This window comes from Trachymyrmex septentrionalis, unplaced genomic scaffold (genome assembly GCF_001594115.1).
Source record: "Trachymyrmex septentrionalis isolate Tsep2-gDNA-1 unplaced genomic scaffold, Tsep1.0 scaffold32, whole genome shotgun sequence".
Classification (NCBI taxonomy): domain Eukaryota; kingdom Metazoa; phylum Arthropoda; class Insecta; order Hymenoptera; family Formicidae; genus Trachymyrmex; species Trachymyrmex septentrionalis.
In genome coordinates this window covers 3621856-3637407 of record NW_017305485.1, presented here as the reverse complement: position 1 = coordinate 3637407, position 15552 = coordinate 3621856, and the positions used below count along the sequence as shown (strand labels likewise).

At 35.2% G+C, this 15552-nt stretch overlaps 4 protein-coding genes across 6 annotated transcripts in view; 2 read left to right on the top strand and 2 right to left on the bottom strand.

The window, feature by feature from the left end:
- Window positions 1-537, bottom strand: part of LOC108750062 (pyridoxal phosphate phosphatase PHOSPHO2) — a 1459-nt gene extending 922 nt beyond the window's left edge. For both annotated transcript variants that reach the window (XM_018489272.1, XM_018489273.1), the window contains exon 1: window positions 384-537. The gene's annotated coding sequence lies outside the window, so the exon portion shown is untranslated. The remainder of the gene's footprint in view (window positions 1-383) is intronic.
- LOC108749831 (interferon-related developmental regulator 1-like) overlaps window positions 1-7989 on the top strand; it is a 21447-nt gene extending 13458 nt beyond the window's left edge. Inside the window, exons 7-11 of the mRNA XM_018488807.1 lie at window positions 5661-6133; window positions 6733-6986; window positions 7065-7308; window positions 7431-7646; window positions 7732-7989. Coding sequence (XP_018344309.1) covers window positions 5661-6133; window positions 6733-6986; window positions 7065-7308; window positions 7431-7646; window positions 7732-7818 — 1274 coding nt within the window. The 3' untranslated portion in view covers window positions 7819-7989. The remainder of the gene's footprint in view (window positions 1-5660; window positions 6134-6732; window positions 6987-7064; window positions 7309-7430; window positions 7647-7731) is intronic.
- A 1923-nt stretch (window positions 7990-9912) lies between these two features.
- On the bottom strand, window positions 9913-12820 carry LOC108750092. Of its 2 annotated transcripts, none has more exons than XM_018489339.1 (6): window positions 12747-12820; window positions 11442-12172; window positions 11245-11367; window positions 11009-11173; window positions 10764-10928; window positions 9913-10233 (listed from the first exon to the last, which is right to left on the bottom strand). In XM_018489339.1, the coding sequence occupies exons 1-6, from the start codon at window positions 12784-12786 to the stop codon at window positions 9955-9957; spliced, it is 1503 nt and encodes a 500-aa protein (XP_018344841.1). In that variant the 5' UTR covers window positions 12787-12820; the 3' UTR covers window positions 9913-9954. The 2 variants fall into 2 exon arrangements, with proteins under 2 accessions (XP_018344841.1, XP_018344842.1); XM_018489340.1 differs by having other exon boundaries at window positions 11442-12160.
- A 129-nt stretch (window positions 12821-12949) lies between these two features.
- LOC108749830 (NADH dehydrogenase [ubiquinone] 1 alpha subcomplex assembly factor 3) lies at window positions 12950-15551 on the top strand (the record flags this gene model as incomplete). Its single annotated transcript, XM_018488806.1, has 3 exons — window positions 12950-13395; window positions 13953-14064; window positions 15141-15551. Coding segments are annotated over exons 1-3 (576 nt in total), but the record flags the coding sequence as incomplete, so codon positions are not given.
- Window position 15552: the final 1 nt, after the last annotated feature.

Here is a 15552-nt window from a genome sequence, read left to right as displayed (position 1 = left end):
GTATTTTATACGTAGATGATGATACTACTTGTTTACTTTGATGACAAAATTGTCACATAACAATATAGGTTTATATAATCTCACTTTCAGTGTGAGTTAATAAGACTCAGTAAAGCACATGAACTTGTGCAAATTGTAAATAAAAACTCAATTGAACCTCACTTATTAGATTAAAAAGGAACGTAAATTTAACTGAGTCATCGCAAATGAGAATTATCTGAGTTGTGATGTAAGTGGAAAGCAACTATTGTGTTTTCAATGTCAGCTGATACTCACTACACAAAATTAGCTATATATATAGAATGGTTTAACCTGTGCTTCTTTTCTAATTTAATTGGAGTTAGGACAAAAATTATCTAATTAAATATTAATTATTAACTCACTTGGTGTATACATAAATTGATTGCAAAGGCCGGGTAAAATCTATATATAGATTAGCAAGAATCCACACCTGCCAACACCTTTCCTTTTCACACATTTACTAACAATATTTTGAATTGATCGAAATAAAAATGTGCGCCATCTATGTTACTCAAAATGTGGGACATTCAAGTTAAAAGGAAATAATATTTACATATATGCGTTAAAATAAAATTGACAGAACTACCAGAAATGGAAATTGTGTTATCATTATAATCCTAATAATATTTATTTTATTTTTGAAATATTAATATATGTATGTATACAAGCATATATATCATTTATATAAGAGGCTTTATATGATAATTTTGATTAATTTTCGTCAAAGTAAAGATCGATTTTGCTTTATTTTTTCCATAATATGATAGTTTAGTTTTTAAATATATAAGATACAATAATATAAGATTTTATTAAAATATATTTATGATCCCGAGGAATTTCTATATATCAGCTGTATGTAAATTAAAATTTGCAAACAAATCGCTTGATATAAAATTGAAAAACTTATGATATAATCTTATCAGATTACAGCTGCAAAACTACTTTATCTGTTGAACACAGCCATTATTATATCACGTATGAAGTTGGCGTTAGGAGCCATGTAAAGATTCCGTTAGTGCGCTCTTGCGCAAACAAAAGAAGTCTGTTTTTTTTAATGCTGCACTCTAAAGGGTGCAATAAGTGGAATAAAACAAACGTATATTTGTTTCACTTCAATTTATTGCACTGTGTATACCAGTTCAGAAAGTAATAAAAAGCAATAAAAAACAGACCTAATATCTGTTCCTTTTTCACCCCAAGTATTCTGAATTGGTGTACACTAATGCAATAAGTTAGAGTGAGTCAGGTATAGTTTGTTTCACTCTAACTTATTGCATTAGTTCGGAACTAATTCAAGGTCTATTTTTTATTGCTTGGCTGAACCATTGCACACTTTTGGAACTTAAAATGAGATATGAGGTCTGTTTTTTATTGCTGCACTTTCTGAACTAGTACACACAGTGCAATAAGTTGAAGTAAAACAAGCATACATTTGTTTCGCTTCAACAATTATTGCACTGTGTGCACCAGTTCAGACAGTACAAGACTAAATAACGGATCTATAGGTATATGTTTAATATTTGTCGAAAGCAAGAAAGTTCTATGAACCAGTTTCATCAACGCCAATTAAACTTATCGTTAATCGTCGATTAACTTTATTATCAGAATAGCCAACAGCAAGACTTAAAAATCTGTCTTTCTAACATATTCTTGTTAGCAATAGTAAAGAAAAGGTGTTGTGTGAAGGTAATAAATAAAACATTAAAATGAAAATATATTTGACAATTTTTTACAAATCCGTACTTTCGAAATTAGATTAGAGATGAGTTTTCAGTTTAATAATTGGCAATACTCAAAGTTAATCGACCAATAAAGTAACTGGCGTTGGTGAAACTGGCTCTATAAGTAAATTTCCACGAGCTGCTCTAACCGGCCTAAAAAGGATCACGTGATCAAAATGGACGCTTAATATCCGTCAATTTTTACTATATGATATTTTTTGTCGCTGAAACAGTCGGTTTGAGCAGCTCGTGAAAATTTAGCTTAATACAGTCTAATGCAGTCCTCGGAATTCGCATCACTGGTGCAGGAATAGAAAAAACAAAAAAAAAACAGATTCTTCAAAAAAAAAAAAGAACAGACCTATCCGTATTCATAGTCAGACCTTATACTTAAGGCTTCCTTAAATTTATCTTTAGATGCTCAGTAGCCAATGAAATAATAGAGTACCTGAAGATAAAGGAAGCCTTAAACGTAAGGCCTGACTATGAATACGGGTGCTAATACCGGCGTGCGCGTGCGCGCGCAAATTAAATCCCTTGCGACTCTGCGCGGACTTCACGACGTAGCGATAAATCACGAGCGCCGATTGGCTCGCGCGCGTGTCACTCTCGGGTATCTTCGGCCGTGTTCGCAGGCGGATCGTGCACGCTCGTCCGATCTGGCTAGTAGGCGAGGGGGATAAAAGCCAGTGCACTTGAGAAAGCCCACCGTAGGCTGTCTCGACGTGTATGTTCTGAACGCTCCGCAACATGTTAATGAGTTTTCGTCTGCTCCCAACAAAAAATTCACGTGGCGTATTCAGTATACGAAAGAAAGACACTAGTTCAAGACATTTACCCTCTTGATCGAGTCTTTTACCTAGTACCAATTGTGCAATAAGCAAACTGAGGAACGATGCCAGGCAAAGGGGGCAGAAGAGGAAAGTACGGTAAGCGCACAACTTTAATATATTCGAAACGAAAATCCGTTTCCTCCTCTCTTTTCCATCGTTTTCCTCACCGTTTAAAGGGAAAAAGATAAAGGAGCCCTACGATCTAACGAAAAGAGTGTGCACGTGATGCGCGCTCGACATTATTAAATTATCGATTCGCGCCTCCCGTCCGTCCATCCGTCCATCCGTTTATCCGTGTTCCGAATGAATCACGTATCCGGAATGAAATTCTGTATTTATTTCGTCGACTTACGTCACGACGCAAAGCGTCGACTCGATCAATCAATTCATTTCCCTCCCTCGGGATTCGCCCACCGTCGCTGGCTTTTCCGTATTTCCGATCGGGCCCTCTTTTGGCGCGCGAAAACGCGAGTTTCCCGGGATTCATGGTGGACGGCGATATGGTCCCCATGTGACTCTCATGCTGCTGACACATGGAACCCGCGACACGCGGTCCACCGCGACGCCCCGCGTCTCTTACCGTGTATTATAGATAACGCGCCGTACGAACGGAGTGTACCTCCTAAACAATCTGTGAGGCGTGTCCGTAAAGTACGCGAAACATATCGCGTTCGTGATTAAAGAAACACGTTTCCCCCCCCCCTCGCGTAAGAGGTTATAGGAATTAAATATCGGAGCTGCGAGGTGCGCGGCGAACAACACCAGTCATGCATATGTATTTATATTTCTTTTATGATAACGATGATAATTAGCGAAGGCGAATACTGGGACACTCGGCTGTGTCAGGCGAATGTATCGTACGTGGCTTGTGCGATATGTATATGTAGGGCATGTATATAAATCTTTCGTCTTTGTGCTTCACTTCCAAATGAACACTTTGTCCTCTTTTTTTTTTTTCGATCGTTTTATTTTTATTTGCGCGTAAAGCTCGGATTGATATTTTTCCACATGACGGATGGCTGCGTCCAATAGAAAAAGCAGCTTTAATCCTCGCTGGATTTAAATGTATATGTTGGTCGTGTTAAAAACACCTTATGACAGTTGCCGAGTCGCAAACATGTGCGCGAGTAAAGCCAGTGTCATACATTACACACTGAGAATTGGAGATTAGAATTCGACCGGGCAATTAATTTTAATTTCAATCCGTTTTGCTTCGAATTCTGATTTTCGATCCTCGCAATCTCTTCGATTTTTAAAGCTTAAGTCCGTGTCGCACGCGTTGCAGATTGAGAATTGCAATCTGAAAAATTAGAATTAGAATTCAGCTAATCAGAACGAAATGGATTGAAATTAAAACTATCTGTCTGGTCAAATTTTGATCTTCAATTCGCAATCCGTATAGTCTCCAATGCGCGAGAAGCGGGCTTAAGAATTTGCGCAATCGATAATAATCCACGACAATCGGCGATTTATCAGTTGGTTTAAACTTATTGATGTTTTGAAGCCATTTTTTTGTTAGATATTTATCCGTTTATCAATCGGACAAATATCGCGCATAATAAGATATTTCCTTCGTCCTTCCCCTCCTCTCGAGACTCTCAAGGACTCGGCTCAAACTGCAAATTTTTATTGTTCCCGTATTGCGCATTTGTTAGGATGAGTCGCGGCTTTTCGATATTTTTTCTTCGCTGCTCCGCCGACGAATTGGTGATAACTATAATCTTCTTCTAGTCGATAAAACTTAAATGCAGCTGAAAAATTGAATGATTCGAGAATTGCGGACAGACTTGCCACAATTAAAAATAATTTTTAATTCTTGTACGATTTTAATTACTTTGGCGGCGCGTTTATGTATTTTCTTTACTTTTTCGCGAATATAAAATTGTGAAATTATTTTTTTGAAAATGTACTTAATACGCGCGCGAATGTGTGTGTGTGTGTGTGTGTGTGTTGTATACTTTCAAAAAATAAAATTTCCACTACATATATAATTTATTTATAAAATGTATGTAATATAAATTATGCATTACATACAAGAAAATTATTTATTTACACAGAAAAAAAATCTTAATTTCAAAGAAATATTTCTTTGCTCGTATTAAAAAAAAAATTATCTCATTGATCCAAAGAAATAATTTTTTTTTTTTAATACGAGCAAAGAAATATTTTTTTGACATTAAGATTTTTTTTTCAGCGTACGTAAATATATATAAAGAACAAATCTCTGGTTTTAATAGTTAAATGCATCGTATTGTTATGATTACCTAAAGAGATTTTGTATTTTTTCATAAGCAATCAAATAATGTTTATTATATAACATATTAAATGTATATATTAAACAATTATTGAATAATTATTATATATAGTATAATTAAACAATTATCACACAGTGCTATAACTTATCGCAATCGTGAACCTTAATTTTTCATGTTTTAATTATCAGCTTCGAAGCACGTGCCGAAACCCGTTAATGAGACAGGTACAGTGTAGATTTCACATTATGTAACACGACATTCACTTTCAAGAGCTCTTATTATTTTCCTCAACTCGGAAAATTACTTTGCCTGTCAGGCTTTTATGTGCAGTTTCTGACTGCCATAAGATTTCAAGCTGCAACCTTTGGCGTAATTAGAATTTATTATCAAGCGGAGATAAGCTGTTATCAAATCACTTCCAATCAATTTCTGAGAAATTTCCTCACTCTTCTGGGTGAGTTGGAAATATTAAAATCTATCGTTATTAAATTATAAAACTGATGATAGTATTAACAAATACATATGAAGTTTCTAACTCCATATGGCACCTTATTGACAATTTTTTACTGTATATATGAATTATACTAATAAATATATATGAATCAATACGAAACAAAGTGCTTGTCATATATGAATCATTTTGCGTTTTTAGCTTTTGTTAATTATAATTCACGTCTCACGCAGATTTATAAATAGATGTAAAATAGAATAATATGTATAAATGTATCTACACAGCTACACAAACATATATATATACATATAAAAAGTTGCATTTATAATTCTGCAGGGACAGATGAGTGAGAACCATATGTTTTGTATTTTGCTGATAGGTGGAAAAAGAGCTGAGTTTACATCCGATGAGGATTCAATCAACAATGATGCGTGCAGTGAGACCAGCGGCCAATCCGACAATCGTAGTGTGCTGGAGGACGCGAATGACAACGAGGTGGATGAGCTCGCGCAGCAGGAAGCGTTCGAGGAGAAGGTGAAGGAGGCGATCGACGGTTTGACGCAGAAGAGCGCGAAGGGCCGAATTATCTGTTTTAATGGTATAGAGAAAATTTTCGCCATCAAGTATATACCTGATTTCGTGGAGGACAGAAAGATGACCATCACGGATGCTGTGGAGCGTGGCTTGAAGAAGGGCCGCGGCGATGAGCAGTCAACAGCTGCCAGATTGAGCACCCTGTTGTGCGTCCAGTTGGGCGCCTTCAAGAGCGCCGAGATGGTCTGCAGAGATCTAAAATCGATTCTCACCTTCATCGCTAACGACAATACAGCTTCTGTCCATGCTCGCGCCGAGGTAACGTGAATTATACGTACGATTACCGTGTCATATTGATCGGCATTTGAAATCAATCTTATATTGAAGACTGTCTTAAATGACATCTATAAATCTAGGTCCACAATCTTACTTTAAGAGACCGTAAGCCGTAAAGCCTCACATTTGATTATATCAATTTCTTACGGCTTATGGCTTAAAGCTTAAGACTTACGCCTTAAAATCTCATTGCAGATGCTGCTTTAAGTGCAATTTTAAAATGTCATAAGCCAATCGGAGTTATATTGGCATTTTAAGATATTATTTAAAACGGTCTTAAAAATAAGAACGAATTACGAATATTGACCAATATTTCAAAAGAGGGTACAAATAATTTCACTTGTTTGTTAATCCAATTTTGATTTGACTTTTAAATCATTGAGGCATATAAATGACATTTATTTAAATGTACTAATTTTTTTTTTTTTTAATATATCATTATTATAATTTTTTAATCCATGAAGAAAAATATATAAGAAAAAGTAGAAATAAAATGATCCAAACAGTCGTGAAAAAAGTTGTATTCTTTTGTACATTCTTTATTAATGACCAAACTTTTTATATTAATAAAATGATTTCAGTGTTGCTGGGCGTTGGCCATGAATCAATTCTTGTCGGGCAACGATACGACTGATACCATGGAAATTGCACAGTTACTGTCGTCTATCTTTTCGGGCTCTTATTTAAAAGGAAACGGCGCGATCGCAAACATATCCCCGGACGTGGCAGCGTTACACGTGGCAGCTATCTCATCGTGGACCCTGCTTCTAACAGTTCTGTCCTCCGCGGATATCTACAATTTACTCGCGAGCGGCAGAACGAACAGTTACATGCCGTAAGTCATTGATTGTCAATACGCGGGAATGTGCGGTTGTCAAACGACGATGAGTAAGTAAAAATTTTTTTCTTCCAGTTCACTCAATCGATTGCGCGAATTGTTGAAATCACCACATCTCGACGTACGTCTATCAGCCGGCGAGGCGCTAGCGGTAATATTTGAACTTGGTCGTGATTTCTCCTGCGACTACGAGCAGAATTGGGCGCTCGATCTAATCGAAATTCTCAAGGAACTCGCCACGGATTCCAACAAGTACCGTGCTAAAAAAGATCGCAAGCAGCAACGCGCTAATTTTAGAGATATTCTGCGTTATATCGAGGTAGGTAGTTATATTGTGCAACTATTTACTCGAAGGAAATATCTGTTTGTGTTTTAAAAACGAGACTTAGCGATCGCATGCCAAGATACGACGAGGCGCTACACATTCCGTTTTACTTTTAGGAAGACATCGTTCCGGAGATGCATGTGAGATTTGGTCAGGAAATTCTGTATTTAGGGGGATGGTGCGCGAGGACCCAGTACAACGCTTGCTGCCGGCTATTAGGCACCGGTATCAATTTCCATCTTGCTGAAAATCAACTCTTGCGCGAGATCTTTCACCTCGGCAACAAAGTTCTACCTCCGCCAGTCACAATCAAAACAAGTAAATTAGAGCGAGTTAGTATTCATAGATGCACTTGTTTGTTTTAAATAACATGTTTTTAACAAGACTAAGTATCTTATCTTTTTTGTCGACTTGTAGACATTGATGAACGCGGCCGCGTTCAAGGCACGCACCATTCAGCGCAACAAGAATCGCGACAAACGATCTGCAGCTATGGCACCGTAATCTTACTTCTACTCTCCTATGCTGGTTGTCTCATTTTAGTGTAATACAAATATATTTAAATTTTTCCTTTAATTTATTATAACTATATTTAATAGCATAAATTACTGTTTTCTTAGTCGATTCTTAAATCGAAATTGTACAAATATTCTCCACGTTACGTCTCCCTTTCTCCTTGCATAAATTTTGTCAATGTTAATATGTGATTCATCTTGTCACTTTAATGGCTATGTTTATTTAATGAGATATATATATATATACTTAATGATTTAACAAATCCACGTGTATATACAAGTCAAAATATATGTATATACAATTGTAATGCTGGTAACAATGATTATATATCATATAAATTATTTTATCACGTGTATTAGTGTTTTATCAACTCGAATACTGATGATCTTTTGAACTGTTATTGTTTTTCTCTTGGATATATATTAATTGCATGTTAAATACATGTTGATTTTGGCAATGAAATTATCAGTTTTAATTGCTAGAGATAAATTGTCTGATTTAAAAATGGTTGTAATATGCAAATGCATGAAATTATTTCGTATATAACGGTAATTGTATACACGAGTAAAATGTACGAAATATTTACTAGCATTGTACATAATTATATGTAAGTTGTAAGACGTATTCAATTAAACTAAAATGTAGATTATATAAAAATAAACGTCAACGATAAAATTACTTGTTTTATTATTATTATACATCTTTCTCTATAAAACAATCCAATAAATACCGAACAGATTTCGTTATTTTTGACGTTTTAAAAACGTCGATCACAGTCACTTCCATTAAAAAAAAAAACTACAGTCACGAAATCATAATTATACTTTAATTAAGTACATTTCATTCTATTTCGATATTTTCACGATAATAACGTTTTACAATCACAATTACAATACAATAGTACATAAAAATAATATTACACTTAATTACAGGACTTATTACTAATATTAAGCGTACAGTCATGGCAATCAATTTCTATAGTCTCGTTTCATTATATAAACAGGGTTGAGAACGTTATCTCATAAAAATAACGCGTTACCGTTACTTTTTGTAAAAAATAATAACGAAACGAGAATATGGGATCAAGTGCGATAATCAGTGCACAGATTAAATAATTCTATAATAAGTCAAATTTAATTCAAATTCATCAATAAGAATCTTACAATATTCTGCTCATCACGTTTCAGCTCTAATATTTGAGCCCTCATTAGCGACAAAGAAAACGAAGATTAAAATCGAAAACTGTATGTCGTGTTGAATACTGCTAGACGAAACGAGAAATCAGTAGATTAAAACAAAATTACGTTGTCCAACAAGTTGAAAGACTAGATGGAAACACGTCCATCATATATTAAAATCAAATGTTATCAGTGACGTTTGGAGCGGTTAGTCAAAAGGATATAATTTAAAAATTAATAAGACTCACCTCGAGTAGCAGCACTTTACATAACAAACTTTAAAAATGGATCCGGTACAGAAAGTCAGAATAAAATTATACAAAAGAAATGTAGAGATACGTAAACGGAACCGTGTCAAGTTTATAAAATTGTATACTACAAAAGATATAGATCCTTCTGATTCGAGTTTGAACAGTCGAGTTTAACAGTAATGTTAAAACGTAATGTTGACAATAAGATATACTAACGAATAAGTCACACGGTCATAGAAAGCATTGTTAATTAGAAAGGTACTTGGACTAACTCGTTATCGTTACCGTTACTTAGAAAGTAACGAAAATGGCATTACAAGTAACGCGTCATTTTCCAACCCTGTATATAAATAAATACTGTTATGTGTGTGACGACGGATGTAATACAATAAATTACTATATATAATTTATATAATTATATAAAAAGATTTTAGAAATTAAAAAACACAGGCGAGTTCGCGCATGTTACAGCAAAAACAAAATATCCTAATTATATACTTTATTAGTAATTATATATAATTATTCAAGGTTTTTTTTTAATAAGTAAAACTGAATGAATTCATTTTTAATAAATAAAAATTAATGATTTTGTTAAGATATTGTCAATTCAGTATATAAATTTACTAGTAAATGCATACAACTACCAAGTTTTTGCTGTAACATATACACATATTATAAATCGCTTCATAAGCGGCTTATATATGCATATTGATTATTTGCGCTTTAAATTCCTTCTCAGACATCATGTGCCATCGATAGCCCAATATTTTGGACACTTCTCGCTCTGTGTTCTCGTAGCTACAGCTATTTACCTTAATCCATCGATAATACTCAGGTGATCTATCCAGAATTTTCGACCAAGCTCTGTCACATCTCTTCAGAACTACGTTTCGTCGAACATACAAACAGCGTAAGCATTTTGCGGTAGAGGCAATCTCTAAAATCGTAGCAGTCGATATTTTATCTCGGATCATCTGTGAAAGAAATATTTGTTACTATATTGTTAATCAATAGGAATTTGTAAACAAAAATAGAGTCATTTTTTTAGTTATTGTTATATTAGACATTCAGGAGAAGCTAGATAATCGATGATTTGTAATATTGATCTTAAATATAAATTTTTTTTTGTATCTAAATAAATCTCAAAAGTTAAGGACTTAATTTATTCGAGTTCTGAGTGATTTAATACAGCTATTCGATTAACTATACCTAAACGCAGAAAGAAGAGCATATTTACATTTCAGAATATATTACAAATAAGAAGACTGAGGAAGCTTGTAAAACATTTAACAGTTCGAATATTTAGCACGCGCAGCATTGGGATAAGTAAGCCTATAGAATAGTTAGGAGGAACTTACACTCACACAATAGCAAGAAAGACTTTCATAATGTGTAAAGGTACGAACGCATGCCAGCACATCGTAAAGTCGCGTTGTTAACATCAGTATTTTAGGAAAGCTACACAAGCTTTCACAAGCTTTTTGATTCAAATACAAAATGCTACCAGTGTATGCAGATTCGGGCACATTCGGCAGAATTGCACTAACGCCTCGTCCAATCTCTTAGCGAAGCTCCTGTGCAGATAGTATCTCGTAACTCCCTTAAAAGCGTACACCCGTATCGTCGAGTCGAAAAACGCTCCGTGAGTGAGTACCATAGATGGCGAAAGCTGTAGGACATTATTAGCATGAAGTACAAGTTCTGTACTTGTCTCTAATATAAAATTGCATATTATCATCTCTCACTAACTTGTGTATTTGGATTATCCAATACTATACTGTGACACGGTATAGCGGTATGTTCCAGTAAATCGATAGGCAAAAGGATATCCGAGGCCTTATGACTCTCTATTTCAAAGTGAACTTTTAAATAAGGATTGCTCTTTTTCATCTTGATCCAAGATGATCTCTTTGGCTAAAACAAAAATCCGAATAAATATTTATTGATGCAAAAGGATTAGTATATGTGTTAGAGATTATAATTACCAATCTTATGGTAGTGTCCTTTGGACTGTATCGATTTTGCAAAATATGAAGGTGCCTCAGTTTTGTGTATCCTATTAATTCTATTATATCTTCATGCAAATTTTGGGGACTAATGACTAAGACCTAAAAGAATTTTTAATATCAAAAACTTAAATATCAACTAATTCTATCAACTGTTACACACTGGATGTACTCACGTTTAAGTTAATAAATACTCCTACATGTAATAATGGACAATTGTAACGCGTGGTGTTTATCAATATCAATTTCGACAATGTCTGAGTGCAATTTGTACAGATGTCATCCATTAAGTGTAATGCTTCGCTGCTGTCGAGCATCAGATCTATCAGCTCCAGACATCTAAGATTCTGCAGGTTTCTCATCAGTCTCTTGAGAGCTTCCAGCAGTTTTCCACCAGTGCCAAAGACTCTAATTCGATCGGGATCGTCCCTGTTTGCCATGTTACAGGGAAAGGTAAACTTCAATCTACGAATGTAAGTACCCACGCCAGCCACAGACGTGTTGTCCGATCCTTGCCGTTCGGCGTACCACGATATCATGTTCATGAATTCGTAAAGATTGTAGAAATTCAACATAGGCTCGAACACGAGAGTGCGGAAGTTCCTTCCGACTTTGTTCAGGCAGGTGGACGTTCTTATGTGATCCAGGACGTACTGCCAGCCGCTGTAATAATTGAACTTCCCTCGCGTGAGAGTAGTGTCCTCCAAGGTAAACGTGGACCATACGTTCTGCAGTTTGAAGGCACGATACCACGATCGGCAGACCAGAGACGCATAGTAACGCTCGCGAATGGTCAGATACGAGAATATCTCCTCCAGCAGAATGTCAGGTGTCTGATCCCAGGAACTATATTTCTTGTACAGCTTATCCTCCTCCGTGTCCTCCTCCTCCAGATCTATATACAAGGCTTGGCAGATAAGATTTGTTTTATTCCTTTAATCCAGAGTTAAACTTCAATCTACAGTGCTATGTGTTTCCTCTCCTTGTATCGACGTCCTATTTTTATATATGTCTACCTTGAATGCGAATTATTTTTAGACGATATTAACATCGATTCCAATTACAAATTAATCTTTTACGCTTTTTCAACGATCCTTTGTCTCGCTAAGGAGAAAAGACTGTTCGCCGGTATCCTCTACGTAATGTTACACACATATCTGGGTGTTAGTTACATCAAGAAGAAATTATGCAGAACTATGCAGAGGAAAAAGTCGCGTGTTTACACACCGCGACGGCATGAGCGTATGATTATCTCTTTAATCGATATGAAAAACATTATGAGAGTAATTTGTGATAAAGATCTCATATCCGAAGTGTAAAATTGCATGGAAAATCGAGAGGGGGCATCCGGCTTTTCCGGGCCGTAAGATCGCGAGGCGGAATGCGCGGAATATCGATTGTGTTCATGGATTTTTCTCTCGGGAGCTGGAGAGGGGGAGAGAGAGAGGAGGAAAGAGAAAGAGAGAGCATCACGCGCTCACCTTTGTCCTCTTCGTCAAATTTCCAGCAGCCCTTGCTCATTTTCGATTCGATTGCTGCTCATCGGTGTTACATTGAAATAACGTTTCTTCTCGACGGAGTATTTATACGCGATATTGCTAAAAATATACTGAAAAAACGGGAAGGGGCGCCCACCGCGACCGAGCGCACATCGCCATGATGCGATGTTTAAATCGCCATGTCTCAATGGATTTGCGGATCGTCGTTTCTCGCTCGCGCGTTGACATTTTTACGTCGCCGCGCGAGAAGAGAGTTCTCGTTTCGGTAAAATCGTTCAAAGATCAGTAGAAACACGATCGGTGGAAATTGATTGCAAAACCGAATTTTCTCGCGCCGCCACGGCGTCAGAGAGAGGAAGAGAGATGGAACGGGAAAGAGAGAGAGAGAGAGAAAGAAACAGAAGGAAACAACAGGGAAATCAGAGCGCACGTCCTAACCTATCCTAACCTATAATGATTTTGCTGAATGGTTCGTCACGCAATCCAACGAAATCGTAAAAAGTCAAACTAACCTGATATCTGTCCGCTGCTGCTAATCTGGACTTCGCGACGCGGTGGACCTGCCTCAAAATAACACAATGAACGTGATCGGCAGATTATGTCAATTGAGGCCAATATTACGAGGTTACAGGTGCGTGACTTACGAAACATGTGGAACCGGGTATTTTACCGGATTGTTATAAAAAAAGACAAGATTATTTTTTTTTAACAATTGTGTAACTTTCTTTGAATATTGCTTGATGTTATTTAAGAGAATTTTTTACGAATTTGATTACTTATACTACGCTAAATTAGTGCATTACTGCAGGAAGCTGCTATACATGAAATTAGGGAAATTAAATGTATAAATATTTTAAATAACTAACTACTTAATTGTCATGTTATTTAAGAAATATGAATGTATTATTGACAGAACATAAATGTATTATTTCAAAATTGATCAAATTATGCTACTCCATTTAGATATTTTATATAACCAATTCTTTATGTGTACTAATCCAGTGTAGTACGAGTTATTGATACATGATTGATTGATTAAATGAATTTTTCATGATTATTATTAAGAGAATTTTAAAATGATTATTAAAACTGATTTGCGCCAATAATTTTCACTTTTATTCTAATTTTATTAAAGCTGTTCATAAAGTCTTAAATGTTAGTCTCATCAAATATATTGGATATTTACAGGAATTTATACCTTACACATGTTAAAAATGCATATGAAGGACCTGGTAAAACCACTGTAACATTCATCCATAAGGAGATGGGCTCTCGAATCTATGTGAATCGTTGTGACCAGGTAATCTCAGTAATTTATCTATAATAATGATTTATTAATCCTTAGTATAATCCTTAGTACATAATTGGATCATTGGTATCCTGTATATTTCTTTTCTTTGAAATATTAGGAACGTATACTAGAAGCTAAATAATGGTCTTTTCTTCCTTTTAAATACACAACTTCCTAATAAACGAGAATATATTAAAATGGATTGAAATTGAATCTATTCAAATCCATGTGTACTTTGGTAGCATTCATGGTCTTCTTTTTTACGCTTCCTAAATGCCGATTCTGAACAGCAATTTTTGATAAAGAGGTTTCCTGGACAAGTATACTACTCAGTGGTTTGCCATTGCCTTCTGAGAGGAGATATGAGCGTACAAACATTTTCGATTCTACTGGGACTTTTAGTATAGCAGACAAATATGCTGTTTATTACACCAAAGATGCTCACACATCACATATTTCATGGTCTATTTTCACTTTTTTTTTTAGAATCAATTGAATTGAAAAACTACATTTCCTATTTACAATTTTGAATTGAACAGTTTTCGCAATGTATTTAAAGAACTGAATTTTTTTTTTAATTAAAAATCATAAAGATATGCTTCATACATTTCCTACAAATGAATAAAAATGTATTAGGATTTAAAAGGATTTATTTCAACGTTCACGAATACGCATATGTATTTTTGAAAATCTGAATCAATTTCAATCCATTCTCGATTACTGGATCCATAAATATTTCTGAAAGATGTTAGTGTACAAAAGAATCATTTAATTTTTATATTTTTCTAAAAATAGTAAAAATTAATAGGCTTTCTACAATAAATCACTATGCTTTAAGTCTTAAGTCGTAAGAAATCGATCATAGTCAGATGTGAGAAAACTAATCGATTATAATTAGTCAATTTCTTATGGTTTAAGACTTAAAGCTTAGATAAAGCTTATTGTAGAAAACCCATAACCCAGAATGATCGTGCATCGTAAAGGATCAGAAAATCGTCACGTAAAGGATTCATCAATATGAATCATCAATAACTTATATTGAGGCCAAGTACATTAATTCCAGATTATAATTTCTTAATTTTCAGATGGGATTCACGTTGAGTACCGGTACAAAAGTGTTGGGACCAACAGTGCTCTTTCCCAGACACGCTATCTGCTGGAACATTCAGTCTGGCAAGCACATAAACGAGGCATCGCTTTCGTTATTCACTGTCCTCGAGCCAAAGCCTGATCTTTTAATCATTGGATTAGATGATCAGTACGATTTTGTTTATATGAAAAGTCTGAGAGAATGTGTACACAAGCTTGGTATCAATACGGAAATAATTTCTGTATACAATGCATGCACGGTATTCAACTTCATCAATGAGGAGGGCAGATTCGTCGTTGCAGCATTGATACCACAAAAAGCACCTAAACGATTACTGAAGCTATCACAGAGTAAACCTGTGGAACAAATAACGGACTCTGATAGTGCTGAAAACAGTAAAACGGACA